Source organism: Trichomycterus rosablanca, chromosome 1, assembly GCF_030014385.1.
Source record: "Trichomycterus rosablanca isolate fTriRos1 chromosome 1, fTriRos1.hap1, whole genome shotgun sequence".
Taxonomy (NCBI): Eukaryota; Metazoa; Chordata; class Actinopteri; order Siluriformes; family Trichomycteridae; genus Trichomycterus; species Trichomycterus rosablanca.
The window spans coordinates 65,739,782-65,755,046 of record NC_085988.1 but is presented as its reverse complement, the minus strand read 5'-3'; the positions used below and the strand labels follow the sequence as shown (position 1 = coordinate 65,755,046).

The following is a 15,265-nucleotide window of genomic DNA, read 5'->3' as shown; positions in this document are numbered from 1 at the left end:
ATGGCTGTACTTTTGGTGCATTTAGCAACTATACTGTGAAGGATCCATCACTGTCATTAAGCTTTGATGCGGCCACTACTTTTGTTATTTATTCATGTTTGTCGTGCTGCCATGACTTTTATCAATGTGCTGTATATTGGGCATCTAACCTAAAGAACTTCCTGTATAGCTGTGGTGGATCTAATACCCACCCCTGTAGTTCACCCAGAACTGGTATGATCTCAGTCCAATATTACACACAACAGTACACAGATACACAGAACTGAGCAGCAGTCGGAGCAGTCAGCATGCTGCCATATGGTTACCTGCCTCCACAAACTGGCAATGGGCACAGAAAACCTAGCAGTAACCAACTTTAGCCACACGCGAGAAAAATGTTAATTATAGAGATTTTAAATGTAGATATTTTGGGTAAAGGAATTTTGGAATAATATTATTTGTAAGCAGGGATGCACCAATATGATTATTTCTTTACTTCTGACATAGATACCTAATCCTCAGTATTGGCTAATACAGTGCACAGAGCTTTTTATAGCATGACATGAAGTGCACTGCAAGTTTCAGCACTGTGTCTGCAGGTCGGCAGTATCTTACAATGTCTTCTACCACAGTGCTCTGTAAATAAGAATATACACTGACTAGGCATAACATTATGACCACTGACAGGTGAAGTGAATAACACTGATTATATCGTCATCACGGCACCTGTTAGTGGGTGGGATATATTAGGCAGCAAGTGAACAATGTATCCCCAGCTGATGTGTTAGAAGCAGGAAAAATGGGCAAGCGTAAGGATTTGAGTGAGTTTGACAAGCGCAAAATTGTGATGGCTAGACGACTGGGTCAGAGGATCTTCAAAACTGCAGCTCTTGTTTTATCAAAAGTGGTCCAAGGAAGGAACAGTGGTAAACCGGTGACAGGGTCATGGGCGACCAAGGCTCATTGATGCACATGGGGAACACAGGTTGGCCCGTGTGGTCCAATCCAACAGACGAGCTACTGTAGTTCAAATTGCTGAAGAAGTTAATGCTGGTTCTGATAGAAAGGTGTCAGAATACACAGTGCATCACATTGTGTTGCGTATAGGGATGCATAGCCGCAGACCAGTCAGGGTGACCGTGCTGACCCCTGGCCACCACCGAAAGCGCCAACAATGGGCATGTGAGCATCGGAACTGGACCACAAAGCAATGGAGGAAAGTGGCCTGGTCTGATGAATCACGTTTTCTTTTACATCACGTGGATGGCCAGGTGCGTGTGCATCGCTTACCAGGGGAACACATAGCACCAGAATGCACTATCAAAAGAAGGCAAGCCGATGGAGGCAGTGAGATGCTTTGGGCATCTGCTGGGAAACCTTGGGTCCTTTCTTATTTTGAAAAGATAATTAAAAAACCAATATAGGCGTTCGGGCGATAAATTAACTACCAAAATTCTGATGAGATCCAGGGTTTAAATCCCCCCTCCTTAAGACATGGATGGACAGCCAATAGCAATGCTGATATTTAAACTCGAATACCAGCGATGGTGGGCTAGCGTAATAGACAACTGAGCAATCTGAGCACCACGATAATAATAAAATGTAATGAAGCAAGCTAGCTTGCACAACTTGTTTGCGTTTCGAGAGGGCAAATTCGCCCAAAGTAATGAATAGTAGACAGAGCAGACCTCTGTCCATTTCACCACTTCTGCTACAGCTGCCCATTTTCATAGTTTCACAACAAGATTGTTTTACTGCCTTATATTCAACCCTTTAGTTTTTATCCATATACAAAATTTTTTAATCTATAACATTTCTATTTAATTACACCATTCTGTGGGCCTAATACAATAAAACATTTCCCAATAGCAGCAGTGGGATTATATGTTGTCTAAAAGCAATCATCCAAAAAAGGTAATTGTCAAAAGTCCCTCCTCAGGGATCCTGGAAATAATCATTCAGATCAATAATCAACAAACAAGCTGGAAGCAGTTGGCTCATGTGGTCCTGTTCCTGACCGTGTTTGCTCTAATAAGGTCACAATATCAGTGCTTGGATATGTGCACATCATGCTCAGAGTAAAGGGAAATCAGGAGTGGTGCAACCCAGCTGGGAGTCAATGCTACCAAGTCCAGGTCAAAGGGCAGAATCAAGCTACTTCAAACACACCAACTGTGTTCATTGAAACCCCCCCTCCCCCCCCCCTTATGTAAATAAACCAAGGCCATAGTAAACCTGTGACCTCTCCATATTGGAATCTCTTCCTATCCATTAAGTGCAAAAGCCTCTAGCTCTTAATGTTACTTGGTTCCTGTGACACCACACCTTTCTTTACATCCCAAAGTTTTCTTATGATGCCTTTATGAATCATGACCAGATAGACATTCAAGGACATTCCAGGACCATCCCTGGATCAAGCTTTGGCTGACTTGGTCATGCATAACCTTATTGCAAAGTCCAATGATTACCATAGCATCAGTTTATACACTGAAGGTAATTCATTCATTAAACTGGCCAGTGTTTTAAAAAATCATGGATTCATGTAAAACAGTCAATAGAAGTCAGTTTCTGCTGCAGCAAGACATCACCATAACCACCACCTCAATTTTTCACGTCCGTATTGATCAAGAGTGGAGTGCAGCAAGGTGTCTGACCGTGAAGCTTTTTGCTTGTTTAGCGTTTTCCCTTTAATTTTCACTGAAATGTTTGGTTGTGCCATACTCTGGCCATAGTGCAAGTATTTGCACCAACAATGCAGTAATATGGATTTTTACTCAGCTATTCTGTTCACTGTATTAAATATATAAAATGCTCCTCTTTTTCAATCTCAATACAAGTTTGTCACTGTACAATGAGTTTTAAACTTGCATATAATGCTGTCGACTAAGTCTCATAAAACTTGAATTGTATATCATCCTGTAGTCATTGTTTAAGTTAGTCAATTTTGTTAGATTTCTTACTGTGCTTAAACATATGCGTGTTTACCATAGGGTAAACCTCATAATAAATGTCCTTATTAAAACACCTGATTGGAGGTAAAAATTATGACATGGTTATATTAAGAAGATATCCTTTCACCAGATGGGTTAAATACTTTATTTGCTTTAAATCATTAAATTAAGTATTATTCATCGTCTACAAAAAAGCTTTCATTGGTAATTGGTGACCAGAGGGGGAAAGGGGGGGATAGCTGGCAAGTATGTATGCTCTGGACATATGAAATAAATGTGGTGAACAAAAAAAAATAACAGATGAACTACAAGCTCACCAAATACAAATCAGATAAAACAGCAGCTACATTTTAAAAGAACTACATCACAATAAAAAAACTAAGCTGTTGGCTGTTTCCTGAGAAGCAAAACAGTCTGACAAAAGGTAGCATGCAAACCATCAGCAACCATCAGTGGATACCAGAAGGGTTTGAGCTCAAAGCATGGAAGGCAGAAGGCTCAAGTTGGGAAGTTTTTCCTCACTAAGGGTGATATGCACTTTCTTATTGATGCTAAGCTTGTATAGGCAGTATGGTCTCTCTGTAAGGGTGATATGCACTTTCTTATTGATGCTAAGCTTGTATAGGCAGTATGGTCTCTCTGTAAGGGTGATATGCACTTTCTTATTGATGCTAAGCTTGTATAGGCAGTATGGTCTCTCTGTAAGAGTGATATGCACTTTCTTATTGATGCTAAGCTTGTATGGGCAGTATGGTCTCTCTGTAAGAGTGATATGCACTTTCTTATTGATGCTAAGCTTGTATAGGCAGTATGGTCTCTCTGTAAGGGTGATATGCACTTTCTTATTGATGCTAAGCTTGTATAGGCAGTATGGTCTCTCTGTAAGAGTGATATGCACTTTCTTATTGATGCTAAGCTTGTATAGGCAGTATGGTCTCTCTGTAAGGGTGATATGCACTTTCTTATTAATGCTAAGCTTGTATAGGCAGTATGGTCTCTCTGTAAGGGTGATATGCACTTTCTTATTGATGCTAAGCTTGTATGGGCAGTATGGTCTCTCTGTAAGGGTGATATGCACTTTCTTATTGATGCTAAGCTTGTATAGGCAGTATGGTCTCTCTGTAAGGGTGATATGCACTTTCTTATTAATGCTAAGCTTGTATGGGCAGTATGGTCTCTCTGTAAGGGTGATATGCACTTTCTTATTGATGCTTAGCTTGTATGGGCAGTATGGTCTCTCTGTAAGGGTGATATGCACTTTCTTATTGATGCTAAGCTTGTATAGGCAGTATGGTCTCTCTGTAAGGGTGATACGTACTTTCTTATTGATGCTAAGCTTGTACAGGCAGTATGGTCTCTCTGTAAGGGTGATATGCACTTTCTTATTGATGCTAAGCTTGTACAGGCAGTATGGTCTCTCTGTAAGGGTGATATGCACTTTCTTATTGATGCTAAGCTTGTATAGGCAGTATGGTCTCTCTGTAAGGGTGATACGTACTTTCTTATTGATGCTAAGCTTGTACAGGCAGTATGGTCTCTCTGTAAGGGTGATATGCACTTTCTTATTGATGCTAAGCTCGTATAGGCAGTATGGTCTCTCTGTAAGGGTGATACGTACTTTCTTATTGATGCTAAGCTTGTACAGGCAGTATGGTCTCTCTGTAAGGGTGATATGCACTTTCTTATTGATGCTAAGCTCGTATAGGCAGTATGGTCTCTCTGTAAGGGTGATACGTACTTTCTTATTGATGCTAAGCTTGTACAGGCAGTATGGTCTCTCTGTAAGGGTGATATGCACTTTCTTATTGATGCTAAGCTCGTATAGGCAGTATGGTCTCTCTGTAAGCTTGTACAGGCAGTAAAACTGATTAAATGTGGCACATTTTTGGAGGAGCACTTTTTTAAAAGTAACCTGTTGATTCATTTACAATTAATATTCACTTTTTAAACTGTTGCCTTCGTTATCATAGTAAAACGGCTAGTAAGTGAATGTGCTGATACTTTACAGAGTGCACTCGGCCAACAAGTGAGAGTGGGCACTAGCAAAAGGCTACTCTGAAATGCTATGGGGAGAGGCTCGCGAATATTTTACCTTTCATTAAGAATAGAAAGTGTCGTTTCACAATGGTGTGAACGATATTTAACTGGAAAATGACTTTTATTGTATTTATTTGTGAGAAAGCACGGTTTATGGAACATATACAAGCGCGTTGGTGTTAGCGGCTGGGTATTTCTCTCTCACGTCACTCAGTAGTAATAGTAGCAGCTGAAGCAGAACAAGCGTTTGGTTAGTCTTGCTGCTGTGTGGTAAAAAAAAGAAGCTAAGGTTAACTCCATACACCTTATACAGCATCTGAAACTAAAATGAGTATTAAATGTGGAGTAAACGAGGGCTTTCCCTGTTTGGAAAAAGCCTGACACCGCCTGGATGATCAGCTACACGTCTGACTGGACTGACTGCCTCACTCAGCTTTATAGCGGTTCCCATTTATAAAGGGAATGTGAAAGGGTTTGTGTGTGTACATGACCAGACCATATCTAAAACTAGCTATATTCTTACCTGGCTTTTCAATCTGACACGAAAAATACACTGCCACTGTATAGTGTTTGAGATTTTTCCGTCTTTTCCCTCCTCCTGTTCCTCCATTGCTGGCTCGCACGACACAGTTTAACATTTTACTCTCGTTTTGTAACACACACCAGTCTAAATCCACTTTAATTCACACAAATAACATTGTGTCTGCATGTTAAAACAAAGACAAAGGCATTAAACGCATTCAAACACACGAGTCTCTATCAATGAGCTGAATATGCGAGCAGCGGAAGATAGGACTACTAAACCAAACACTACACTGAGAAAATCACTTTAAAAGCTCTTTTACCTTCTCTCAGGTCCTGTTTTTCCGTTCAAGCAGCACTGGAGCCCCGGTTTTTATTTCTTACACTGACGGTTATTAGTTCCAAACCCGTTAAAAGCGAGTAAATCCTCTTTGTACGAACTTGTTCCTTTTTCCTCTCTCACTACGAGGAGCTTCCAGAGCCACGGCGCCTCCGTGACGTCACGACTGGGGATGCGCGCCCCCGTCACCGGCCTCCACGACGCCACGCGCGCTCTCGCCTACATTCGCTTTTAAGGCTAAATCCGACATAAAACCTCATAGGCCTACTAGTACTGTGACCAAATGAATAAAATAAAGCATATTGTCGTTTGTTACGTAAATGTTATTAAAATAAATAATGTTAATATCCATTATTGTTCCGGTAGTGTAATTTAACAAAAATAACATGGCAAACCTTTTTTTTTTTCATTTTTGTTTAACTTTAGTTCTCACTGTTTTAACACTCTAAAAACGCTTGGTTGAAGCAGTTGGGTTACTTTGCTGGGTTATATCTCACTCAAATAACCCAATTGTTGGGTTATTTTCTGAACCCAGCACTTGGGTTACCATGTCCTGTTACCAATGGCTAAATTCCTTTAAGAATATAAATGTACATTTTGTAACGGCCTGTGTTGCCAGACTGGGCAGATATTGTTTGAAACTTGAGGAAAATTGGCAGGTTTCAAGGTATCTCAACATTGCAAATAAAAATATTTCAAATGTCACTGAATTTATAATTGTTAATCTGTAAGATGTCAGCAGTTAATTAGTATAATGGTTTTAATGAGTATGTTTGGGCGGTATTCCTTGAATTTTGGCGAATTTTGAAATACGTTTATGACACTAGCAATCTGGCAACCCTGGTAACAGCGCAGAAACGGCAGTTTGGAGATTTGCTGCAGCAGCATATTTGAGGTGTTTCCACTTTATTTTAATACTTTAAATGCTAATAAAATAGATTTTAAAAATATTACTAACCTTATGTTTAGTTTAATTCCCTAAAAACTTTTAGTTTGCCTTCTCAAGTCATGAATATGAGTCCCCAGGAGATACCAAAGCTGCTAACATTAACCATAGATAAAATATCAGTGCAAAAATCAATGGAAGTTGTAGCTTGCTGCCTGCCTGCTTTCTGGCTAGCTAACTTAAGATAAATAAAAGCTACCATGTAGACAGAAAGGTTGTCAGAACTCAATTTGCTTATTATGCTGACACCAAGCCACACAATACATTATTTATAATTTTCCCACTTTTTCATAATTATGGGGCGTAAATTTAGACTAAAGATGATCGAAGAAAGCAAATAAAGAAAATACTGAGTGAGAGATTAGATATATGGGATGATAAATATGCGTAGTCCATGATAAACAAACTAATAGATTGCATAACATGAAAAGGATTCATCTGTTCTACAGTTGGGACATTTTCTTATTAGCAGACTGAGAAAATTGCATGTTTATAAAGCGTGTAATAAAGAAAAATCTGCTTAACAAGGGGGCAAAAGTGGAAAATGAGCAGCCCCCTCTGCTGGTCAAAATAGTAATGACACGATAGGTTCGTTTTAACCAAGTGTGTATTAGGCCTACTGCATGAGGAGAAACCCTTCAAACACTGTATGGACAATACATGCTATATTTAAATATATATGCTATGTGGACGAAAGTATCTATTCTATTTATTGAATTTATGTGTTTCAGCCACAGGTGAAATAAATCAATTATATGGGGAAATTGGGGGATTGTAAATTACATGCTTCCATCTTTGCAGCAATAGTGAAGGCTATTCCCTTTTCCAGCGTGACTGTGACTGTGCACAAAACAAGGTCTATGACGACATGAAGAAAAGCTTGGTTTAAAGAAACTCTGTGGTCTGAAAGTAAAGCATCAAGAAAGCCACTGAACAGCTCTGGAATGAACTGGAACATCAATTGAGGCTTTCTTGACCAACATCAGTGCCCAGTCAGATAAATACTTTTGACTAAATGGGCAAAAAAGTATTGTGAGAACCTTTCTTAGAAGAGTGACTGCTATAAATATATGCATCATACATTGTCAACAAGGAGTCTACAAAGCATCAAAGAGAACTCATTGTTAATCAGTCAGGAGAAGGATACAAAAATAGTTATTACATAAACACACTGAAGACATCAACACGGCCCTCATGTCACCCTCATTGAGTCTGTTTTTGACAGTTTGGTCAGAAACATGTACACTTGTAGCCCGCAGGAGTGTTCCTCCTCTTGTTCCACCTCATACAAAGGAGCAGATAATAGTACTGCTGCAGGGTTGATGCATCTACAACCCTGTGTAGTTCTTTTCATGTAAATACCTTTGACTGCCTTGTTTCCAAACCTTGTTGTGATGGCACATATGGATGAGCCATCTTGGAGAAGTTGGACTATCTCTGCAACCTGAAATGGGCTGCAGGTACCACCTAATGCTACCAGTAGAGGCAAAACACAAAGTTAGGAAGCAAAAGCAGTTGTGAATCAGTGTGCACTGGAGAGGCAACAGCAAGACAACCCCAAAAACCTTCTTGCGACAGCATATATCGATATGCCATTCTGGAGGGTTAACAAATCAGAATGAACAAATCACATATTCTTCGTTTTACTGCATTTTACAAAATGTCCCAACTTGTTAATATGTTTAGATATTTCAGAAAATTATTATTTTAATTAAGGTAGAGTAATATTCAGTTTGATCAAATTTGCCACTTTTAAGTGTGTAAATTGTGACTTCAGGTTTTCATGCCAACATGACATGAGCTATATTTAGACTTTACTTGTTTAATCAGATGGTCTCGGACTTATGGACTAAATATAATGATTAGCTGTCCTTCGTAAAGCTATTGTCTGGATGGATTAGCAACCAGTGAATTGTGTACTTTGTGTAAATTGGCTAGTAGTTGAATGAATGAATGAACTGGAGAGTGTGTGGCCTCACTGCATAAATAACTATAAAAGTTGGAATGTACATGTGGAATGTAAAATGTGTGAACTTCTAAGTGCCATTAAGAGTGTGCTGTACAGGCTCACTATTTAAACAGGACTCAACACTTGAAGCACTTTGATATTTATAGCGCAGATTAGACACATACCAAAGATTATATATGACTTTTGACTGTTGTGCTTTGGCAAATGACCAATACATCATAAGGTGAAATATTGTATAGCTGGCTGTTCTTAGGTTAACGGTTCAGTTTAAATTAAGTCTTGTCCATGTAGTGTGTGTAAGTGTTTCTTATTTTTATTACAATATAATCAAAACACTACCTAAAATTGCTTTACTTTAAAGTGAATGAATCACAATGACAATCTTTCACAAGTTCATCTACATCTAAAGGGATTTTTAGTTGGAGGAAAAAGGAAACCTTACACAATGCCTACGGCCAAATGTGTTGTACAGTGGAGGATCCACAATAGTATGGCCAGACATCTGGAGGAAATCATTTGGCTATATGATAGTTTTCATGATGTATGATAATTTTTTGGCTGTATAACAGCCTACAGATGTGAGACAATTTTACAGGACCAGGTGCACCCTATGCTCTCCTGATGTTACTATATTTCAGGATAAAAATGCGAGATTTTATATAGCTTTTAAAATCCCCAAATGAAAACATTATTACATTATTATGTACAATGCAAACAGTATTACATGTGAAGTACTTGAGCGTTTATCCCTTGAAGATCTGGAGAAAAAAAAAAACAGCTTGATTTCATGTGTATGTGCTAATAATTTTTTATTTTAAAACAAAAGAAAAGGAATATCAGTTTTTAGTATATTAGATTTTTAAATCAGCTTTCTAATGACAATTTATTTACATATTATGCTTATACTTAGCAACATAAATATTAAAACACTGCAGTATAATAGAATGATACTTTTAAATAAAAAACTTTAGGACATAGCCGCTCAGGTGGTGCAGAGTTAAAAAAAACACACGCTGTAACCAGAGCTGGGATCTCGAATACATCGTATCGAATCTCAGCTCTGCCTGCCGGCTAGGCTGAGCGGCCACATGAACAACGATTGGCCTGTTGTTCAGATATGGGCGGGAATAAGCCGGATGGGGGGTCTCTCTCTCTCATGACGGGTGCAATTACGACCTCTGCTGGCTGATTGATGGTGCCTGCACAGAGATGAGAAAAGAGTGCTCTCAGGGTGTGTCTCTCCATACACAACGCTGCACTGCACTCGTCAAAGTGTAGGTGATAAGATGCATACGGCATGCTGCCCATGTGTCAGGGGGGCGTGGGTTAGCTTCGTTCTCCTCGATCAGAGCAGGGATCAGCATTGGTGGAGAGGAAGCATGATGCAATCGGGCAGTTGGACGCACTAAAAAGGGAGAAAAAGGGGAGAAAATGCATAAAAACTAAATATATATATATAAAAAAAAAACTTTAGGACATAATGTTAATAATAATATGCTGAAGCTAAAAAATAATCTTGCTGAAATTAATAAACTTGCTCAAATTAATTTGAGCAATGGTATGTGTAAACACAGATTACTGGCAACACAAACAGCGAAATGAGTTCAGTGTACTTCATGTTTTTGTTTGAACTAAAAAGCTTTAGCTTTAGATAAACACTTCTAAATAAAGGTTGCTTTACAATGCTATATTGAGCATAATCTATAATAGCGCATAATAACTAAAACAGAACTATTAATCCTTCATAGCGTAATTAGGCACTGTAGATAAAAACTTAATGTTTTGGTAGGATAGAAGGTGATGGAAGACGTCCAGGATTCACTGATGATATGGTGGTTCTGAAACCAAACAACACAAGCAACAAACATGATCAGTAAAATCATACTGTCAAAAGCTTACATTTACTTCATTTAAAGTCACGTGTCTATGTTATGGCACTTTTAGGATTTTTAGTAATTTTTGCAATTGTTTTCTATGACTGCATAATAGGTACACATATGTCAAAAAATAGAAAGTTGGTGGGTTTTCTAATTCTGTGTTAGTGATTATGATTGAATATGGCTGTTAAATTCTCTGTGACCATATAAATAACTGCCCCTATTAAAAAGTAAATTAAACAGTAGTCATTTTTCTAAGGACAGACAGAAAACTGAAATTTAGCTCATGTCACTGCCAAGCCACTAGATGGCCTCATTTCTAAATTGTGCACTTGCTGTTTCTTTCTTGCCAGGAAGTGTTTAACACTGGTATATAGGGACTATGCTGACTAAAGGTTGTGGTGAAGTCTGGAAGTCTGATCCTCTAGATTGTTACGTTTGTTCCATGTGTACTGGGTTCCATGTATGACCCTGCTTCCTTAAAATTATTGTGTTTATCTAAATTGTGTACTTTTGCCTTGTTAGGCTGCTTAATGTATTACTAAACTGTTGCCTGGATTGGAAGATTAGCTATGTCTTTTGTGTTTTTTAAACCTGTGTGTATTTATAAATATATATTTTGCAAATATAACTACAATTTCTTGTGCAGTCCTTGTTCTTTCTCTGTCCTGATGGTCAGCTGTAATTTAATAACCACAAAAAGGTACTAATTAGACGCTCAAAAACATGGGTGACACTGTTCACAGTCAAGCAAGTTTTACATTGTCATAAGTTTTGAGGGTGCCCATAAATTTTTTTTTAATTTCTAATTACAATAAGTATGATTGTAATTTCTAATAAAAATTCTATTCCACCACATTATTAATCTAAGCTGATGTATGTATGTTTTTAACCCAGTAGATTTCCACATTACCCTCAATAAAATTAGTTTTTAGAGGATTTGTTGACAAAGTATGTGTTTCAATTATGCAGTCACTTAAATCAAGTCACCCTTTGTTTATTTAAACTTTAAACATGAACTGTTAATATTCCTCCTTCTAGAAAATCTCTCTTTACCTCTAACGTGACACCATCTCGTATTATGTTCACTAGTTAGGGTAGAGGCCAGTCTTCTGCACACCAAAAGCAGTGATGAAGATGTTGATGATGACGGTAAAGAACACCAGAGCTGTGGCGATGTTATTCCATAAGTCCAGCTGTTTTTGATTAGCAACATTATTGAGATCTTTACGTGCTGTTAGAAAGTAAAACAACAATAAATATTACACCATAGTTAATGTACCCATAAACTGGTTATTGGATACCATCACAGGTCATTTAGATAAAAATATTGAAAGTAACATATAAGAGTAACATATATCATCTATCATCAGCTTATACCGTTTGTACATTTTTTGTACAATTATCAAGGGCCGTTAACCTTTTGCACGTTTTTGGGAGGTGGGAAATAAAGAAAGCACAGGCTATTCAAACCCAGCTCCCCAGGATCCATGTTTCTGTGCAGCACCCACACTACTACTATGCTGCCCAAACTGTGCATTTAGTGATGTTAGTGCTGCACAGCAATATCCGCACTAGGGACCTAGTTTTGATCCTTATCTCCAGTCATTGTCTGTAAGTCTTTTCCTTCTTGTGTCTGAGTGGATTTTTTATAGCTTCCAAAAACATGGTTTAGGTTATATGTAATTCATAGGAACCTTAAAAAGCAGGTAAAAGAACAGCTTACTCTAATTACTATTGCAATTATAGTAAAATAATATTTGATACTCACCCATGAGAATAAAGAAAACACCAGCCAGCACTTGAAAGAGGAGTGAGACAGCGATGAGCACAATGACAGTAATGTAGTAAGTAAAATCAGGCCCTTGTTCCAGCACTGCCTTCAGCTGGGAAGCATTGGCCATAAGAAGGGCCACATCAAGCATGCTCTCTGCCGCTGTCTTCTTAGTGGCATAGCGATTCATGTTAAGAGGTGCTGCAGGCTGAAATAAAATATATATATACTGTATATTGCATTAAACAGATTTCAGAGGTCTTAATTTAAACACACTATGCCAAACAATGAACAATACATTTGAGCAGATCTGATTATTCACACCAAAAAAATAATGCAACAACTGATGGTTAATGATGCAATTATATGGCTTTATCACCATATAATTTATTAAAAAATGTTCTGCCAGCTGTGCCAGCTGTAATAATATCTGTCTGCAGAGCCATGACTGTCATGCATTTTGAGCTCCGGCCTGAAACCGAACTTGTGCAGTGATGCGCGGTTCCATTTCTAAAGCTGAACTTTCATCTTTTTCTTTATACTACTAATGGAATGGTTATAAATTTGCGACTTACTGCACACTTTTGTTTAGCAATGAAAACAAAGCATTATCAAATGGTTAACTTTTTTTTTTTTTTTTTAATTATTATTAATTTAAAGCAAAATGGCCAGTATTAATGTTTTTTCTGTAATATAAAAAAATCATTATTAATGCAAAAACAGCATTGTAATACTACAAAATATACTACTGCTTGCAGTACATATTGCTCATTGGCACTACACATTAGCTCATTGCAAATACTGCTTATCTGCACTGGAAACTTTTTCTCCTACAGAACATTCTATTAAACCTGTACTATTTAAACTATTAAATATGACTAGTTTTTTTTTTTTTACTTTTCTATGTTTCTATGTTTTCTATGTTAACTTTTCAGGCACCAGTACACCATGTCAGATTCTTTGTATGGAAAATCTACCTGATTCTGATAAAGTGCTGCCAGTCCTACTGATTGAGGCTGTTTGTATAACATGTTATGCAGGTAAGGGGGCGCATGTCAACGTTGAGTGTAGTTTTTTCAGCACTACACTTTAAAGCATTCTCTGCACCTCATCAAGCATTACTCACTATACCTAAGGATAGATCCTCGTACTGTCAATATGCTAGGGACCTTGCTGTTCTTCTCCAGCTTTTTCCTGGAAACTCAGTTGGAAATGGTAGTGACTTTCTAGATTCTGAAGTTGCCACGGTCATCTCCTGTTTTTCCATGAGTGCTATGGCAGCTCCCTGAGTCGCTACTTGATTCCCTTGTCTTGTGTTCCTGGCGAGTGTTTGAGTTGGGTACAACTGGCAGGGTTGAATACAACTGGTCCACTGTCTTTCTCTGACACAAATCATAATAATGTGGTGAAAGTTAAATAGCATGATACAAAATGTTGCACAACATAGTAAATTTTAGTTTGGCTACTGGAACATTTAGGTTAAATCTATTGCATCTAGGCAATCTATTGCTTTTTCATTATTCACCAGCAGAGGACAGCAAAAATCAGAGGAAGAGGCAAAAAACGTCCAATTAGTGGACTGGTGTGAGAGCCAGAGAATGTTCTTGAAGTCCTCATTCGGCGCAAAAGCAGTTATTATGATTGTCGTTTTACTCTGTTAACAACACCTGCTACTAGTTTAGTTCTAAAATGATTCAATATGATATGTTGTAATGATGTAGATAGCATGTTTTTCCCTATTTGTTTCTTCCTTTTTATTTAGTGGCAAAATTGCAAAACTTGCAAACTGCAAAACTTTAGTATGATTGTTAAATATTCTGAAATTCCTCATTATGATGTCAACTTTCACCTTCACTGATATATCACAGGGACATGGTCATGCTGGAAAGGGAAAGAGACCTTCCCCAAACCTTTGCTACAAAGTTAAAATCATATAATCTATTTATCTAATTGATTTTATTTAGGGCGGCTTGGTGGCTTGGTGGGTAGCACTGTTGCCCCACAGCAAGGGGTCCTGTGTTCAGTTCTCAGGTAAAGCAGTCCGGGTCTTTTTTTTGTGTGGAGTTTGCATGTTCTCCCTGTGTCTGTGTGGGTTTCCTCTAGGTGCTCCGGTTTCCACCCGCATTTCAAAAACATGCAGTCAGGTTAATTGGAGCTACGAAAAATGCACTGGGTGTGTATGTGAGTGTGTAATGGACTGGCAACCTGTGTGGGGTGTTTCCTACCCTTCGCCCAGTGAATTGCACACCCCGCGACCCTGTGTAGGATAAAGTAGTGGTAAAACAGTCAGTGAATGAATGAATCAGTGAATGATTTTATACACCTGTTAACACTGGGAAAGGCAGAAAAACACCTGAACCCAGTAATTAAGAGAGATGTTTACAAGCTGTTACAAATGTATATATAAACTATATATAAAGGTTTACAAATATGATGGATCTGGTTGTGAATACAGAAACACAAATATCACACTCTGGTAGACCATTGACATGGCACACTTCCAAATACCACATGCACCACCTCTCAGGGCTAATTTTTTCCCTTTCCCCCCTATAAAAGAAATATCAGTGGAGAGCTCAGGAGTATTTTACAGAGGTGCTCCATACAGAGGCCTACAGGAAGTCCACCTCCCCATTTACTCATTGGTTAGCCTGCTGTCCAATAGTGAATAAGAGCAGTAGAGGAGGGTTCACAGAAACACAGCACAGGTTTTCTATATTGTTTTTCATTTTTCTTTCTTTTTGTATTTATTTGCTGCACCATGTAAGAACATGTGCAGAAGAGGAGGGATCTCAAAAGCATACAGATACTGTTAATATGACTGAAGATCAAATAACAGGTTCTGGGAAAAGTATAGAGAAAGAGTGGAG

General features: G+C 38.2%; 2 protein-coding genes across 9 annotated transcripts in view; both read right to left on the bottom strand.

The window, feature by feature from the left end:
• Window positions 1-5,960, bottom strand: part of erc1b (ELKS/RAB6-interacting/CAST family member 1b) — a 339,387-nt gene extending 333,427 nt beyond the window's left edge. For all 6 annotated transcript variants that reach the window (XM_062995237.1, XM_062995245.1, XM_062995260.1 and 3 more), the window contains exon 1: window positions 5,813-5,960. The gene's annotated coding sequence lies outside the window, so the exon portion shown is untranslated. The remainder of the gene's footprint in view (window positions 1-5,812) is intronic.
• Window positions 5,961-9,536: 3,576 nt separating this feature from the next.
• The window catches only part of ninj2 (ninjurin 2), a 38,703-nt gene continuing 32,974 nt past the window's right edge, over window positions 9,537-15,265 (bottom strand). The window contains exons 2-5 of one of the 3 annotated variants that reach the window (XR_010014118.1): window positions 12,393-12,603; window positions 11,678-11,855; window positions 10,039-10,582; window positions 9,537-9,943 (exon numbers count right to left, since the gene is read on the bottom strand). Coding sequence is in view for 2 of the 3 variants with exons in the window: in XM_063005406.1 (XP_062861476.1) it covers window positions 11,710-11,855; window positions 12,393-12,603 (357 nt within the window). In the remaining variant the exon portion in view is untranslated. Of the gene's footprint in view, window positions 10,583-11,677; window positions 11,856-12,392; window positions 12,604-13,526; window positions 13,592-15,265 lie in introns of those variants that run through there. The other 2 variants (XM_063005419.1, XM_063005406.1) reach the window with 2 other exon arrangements.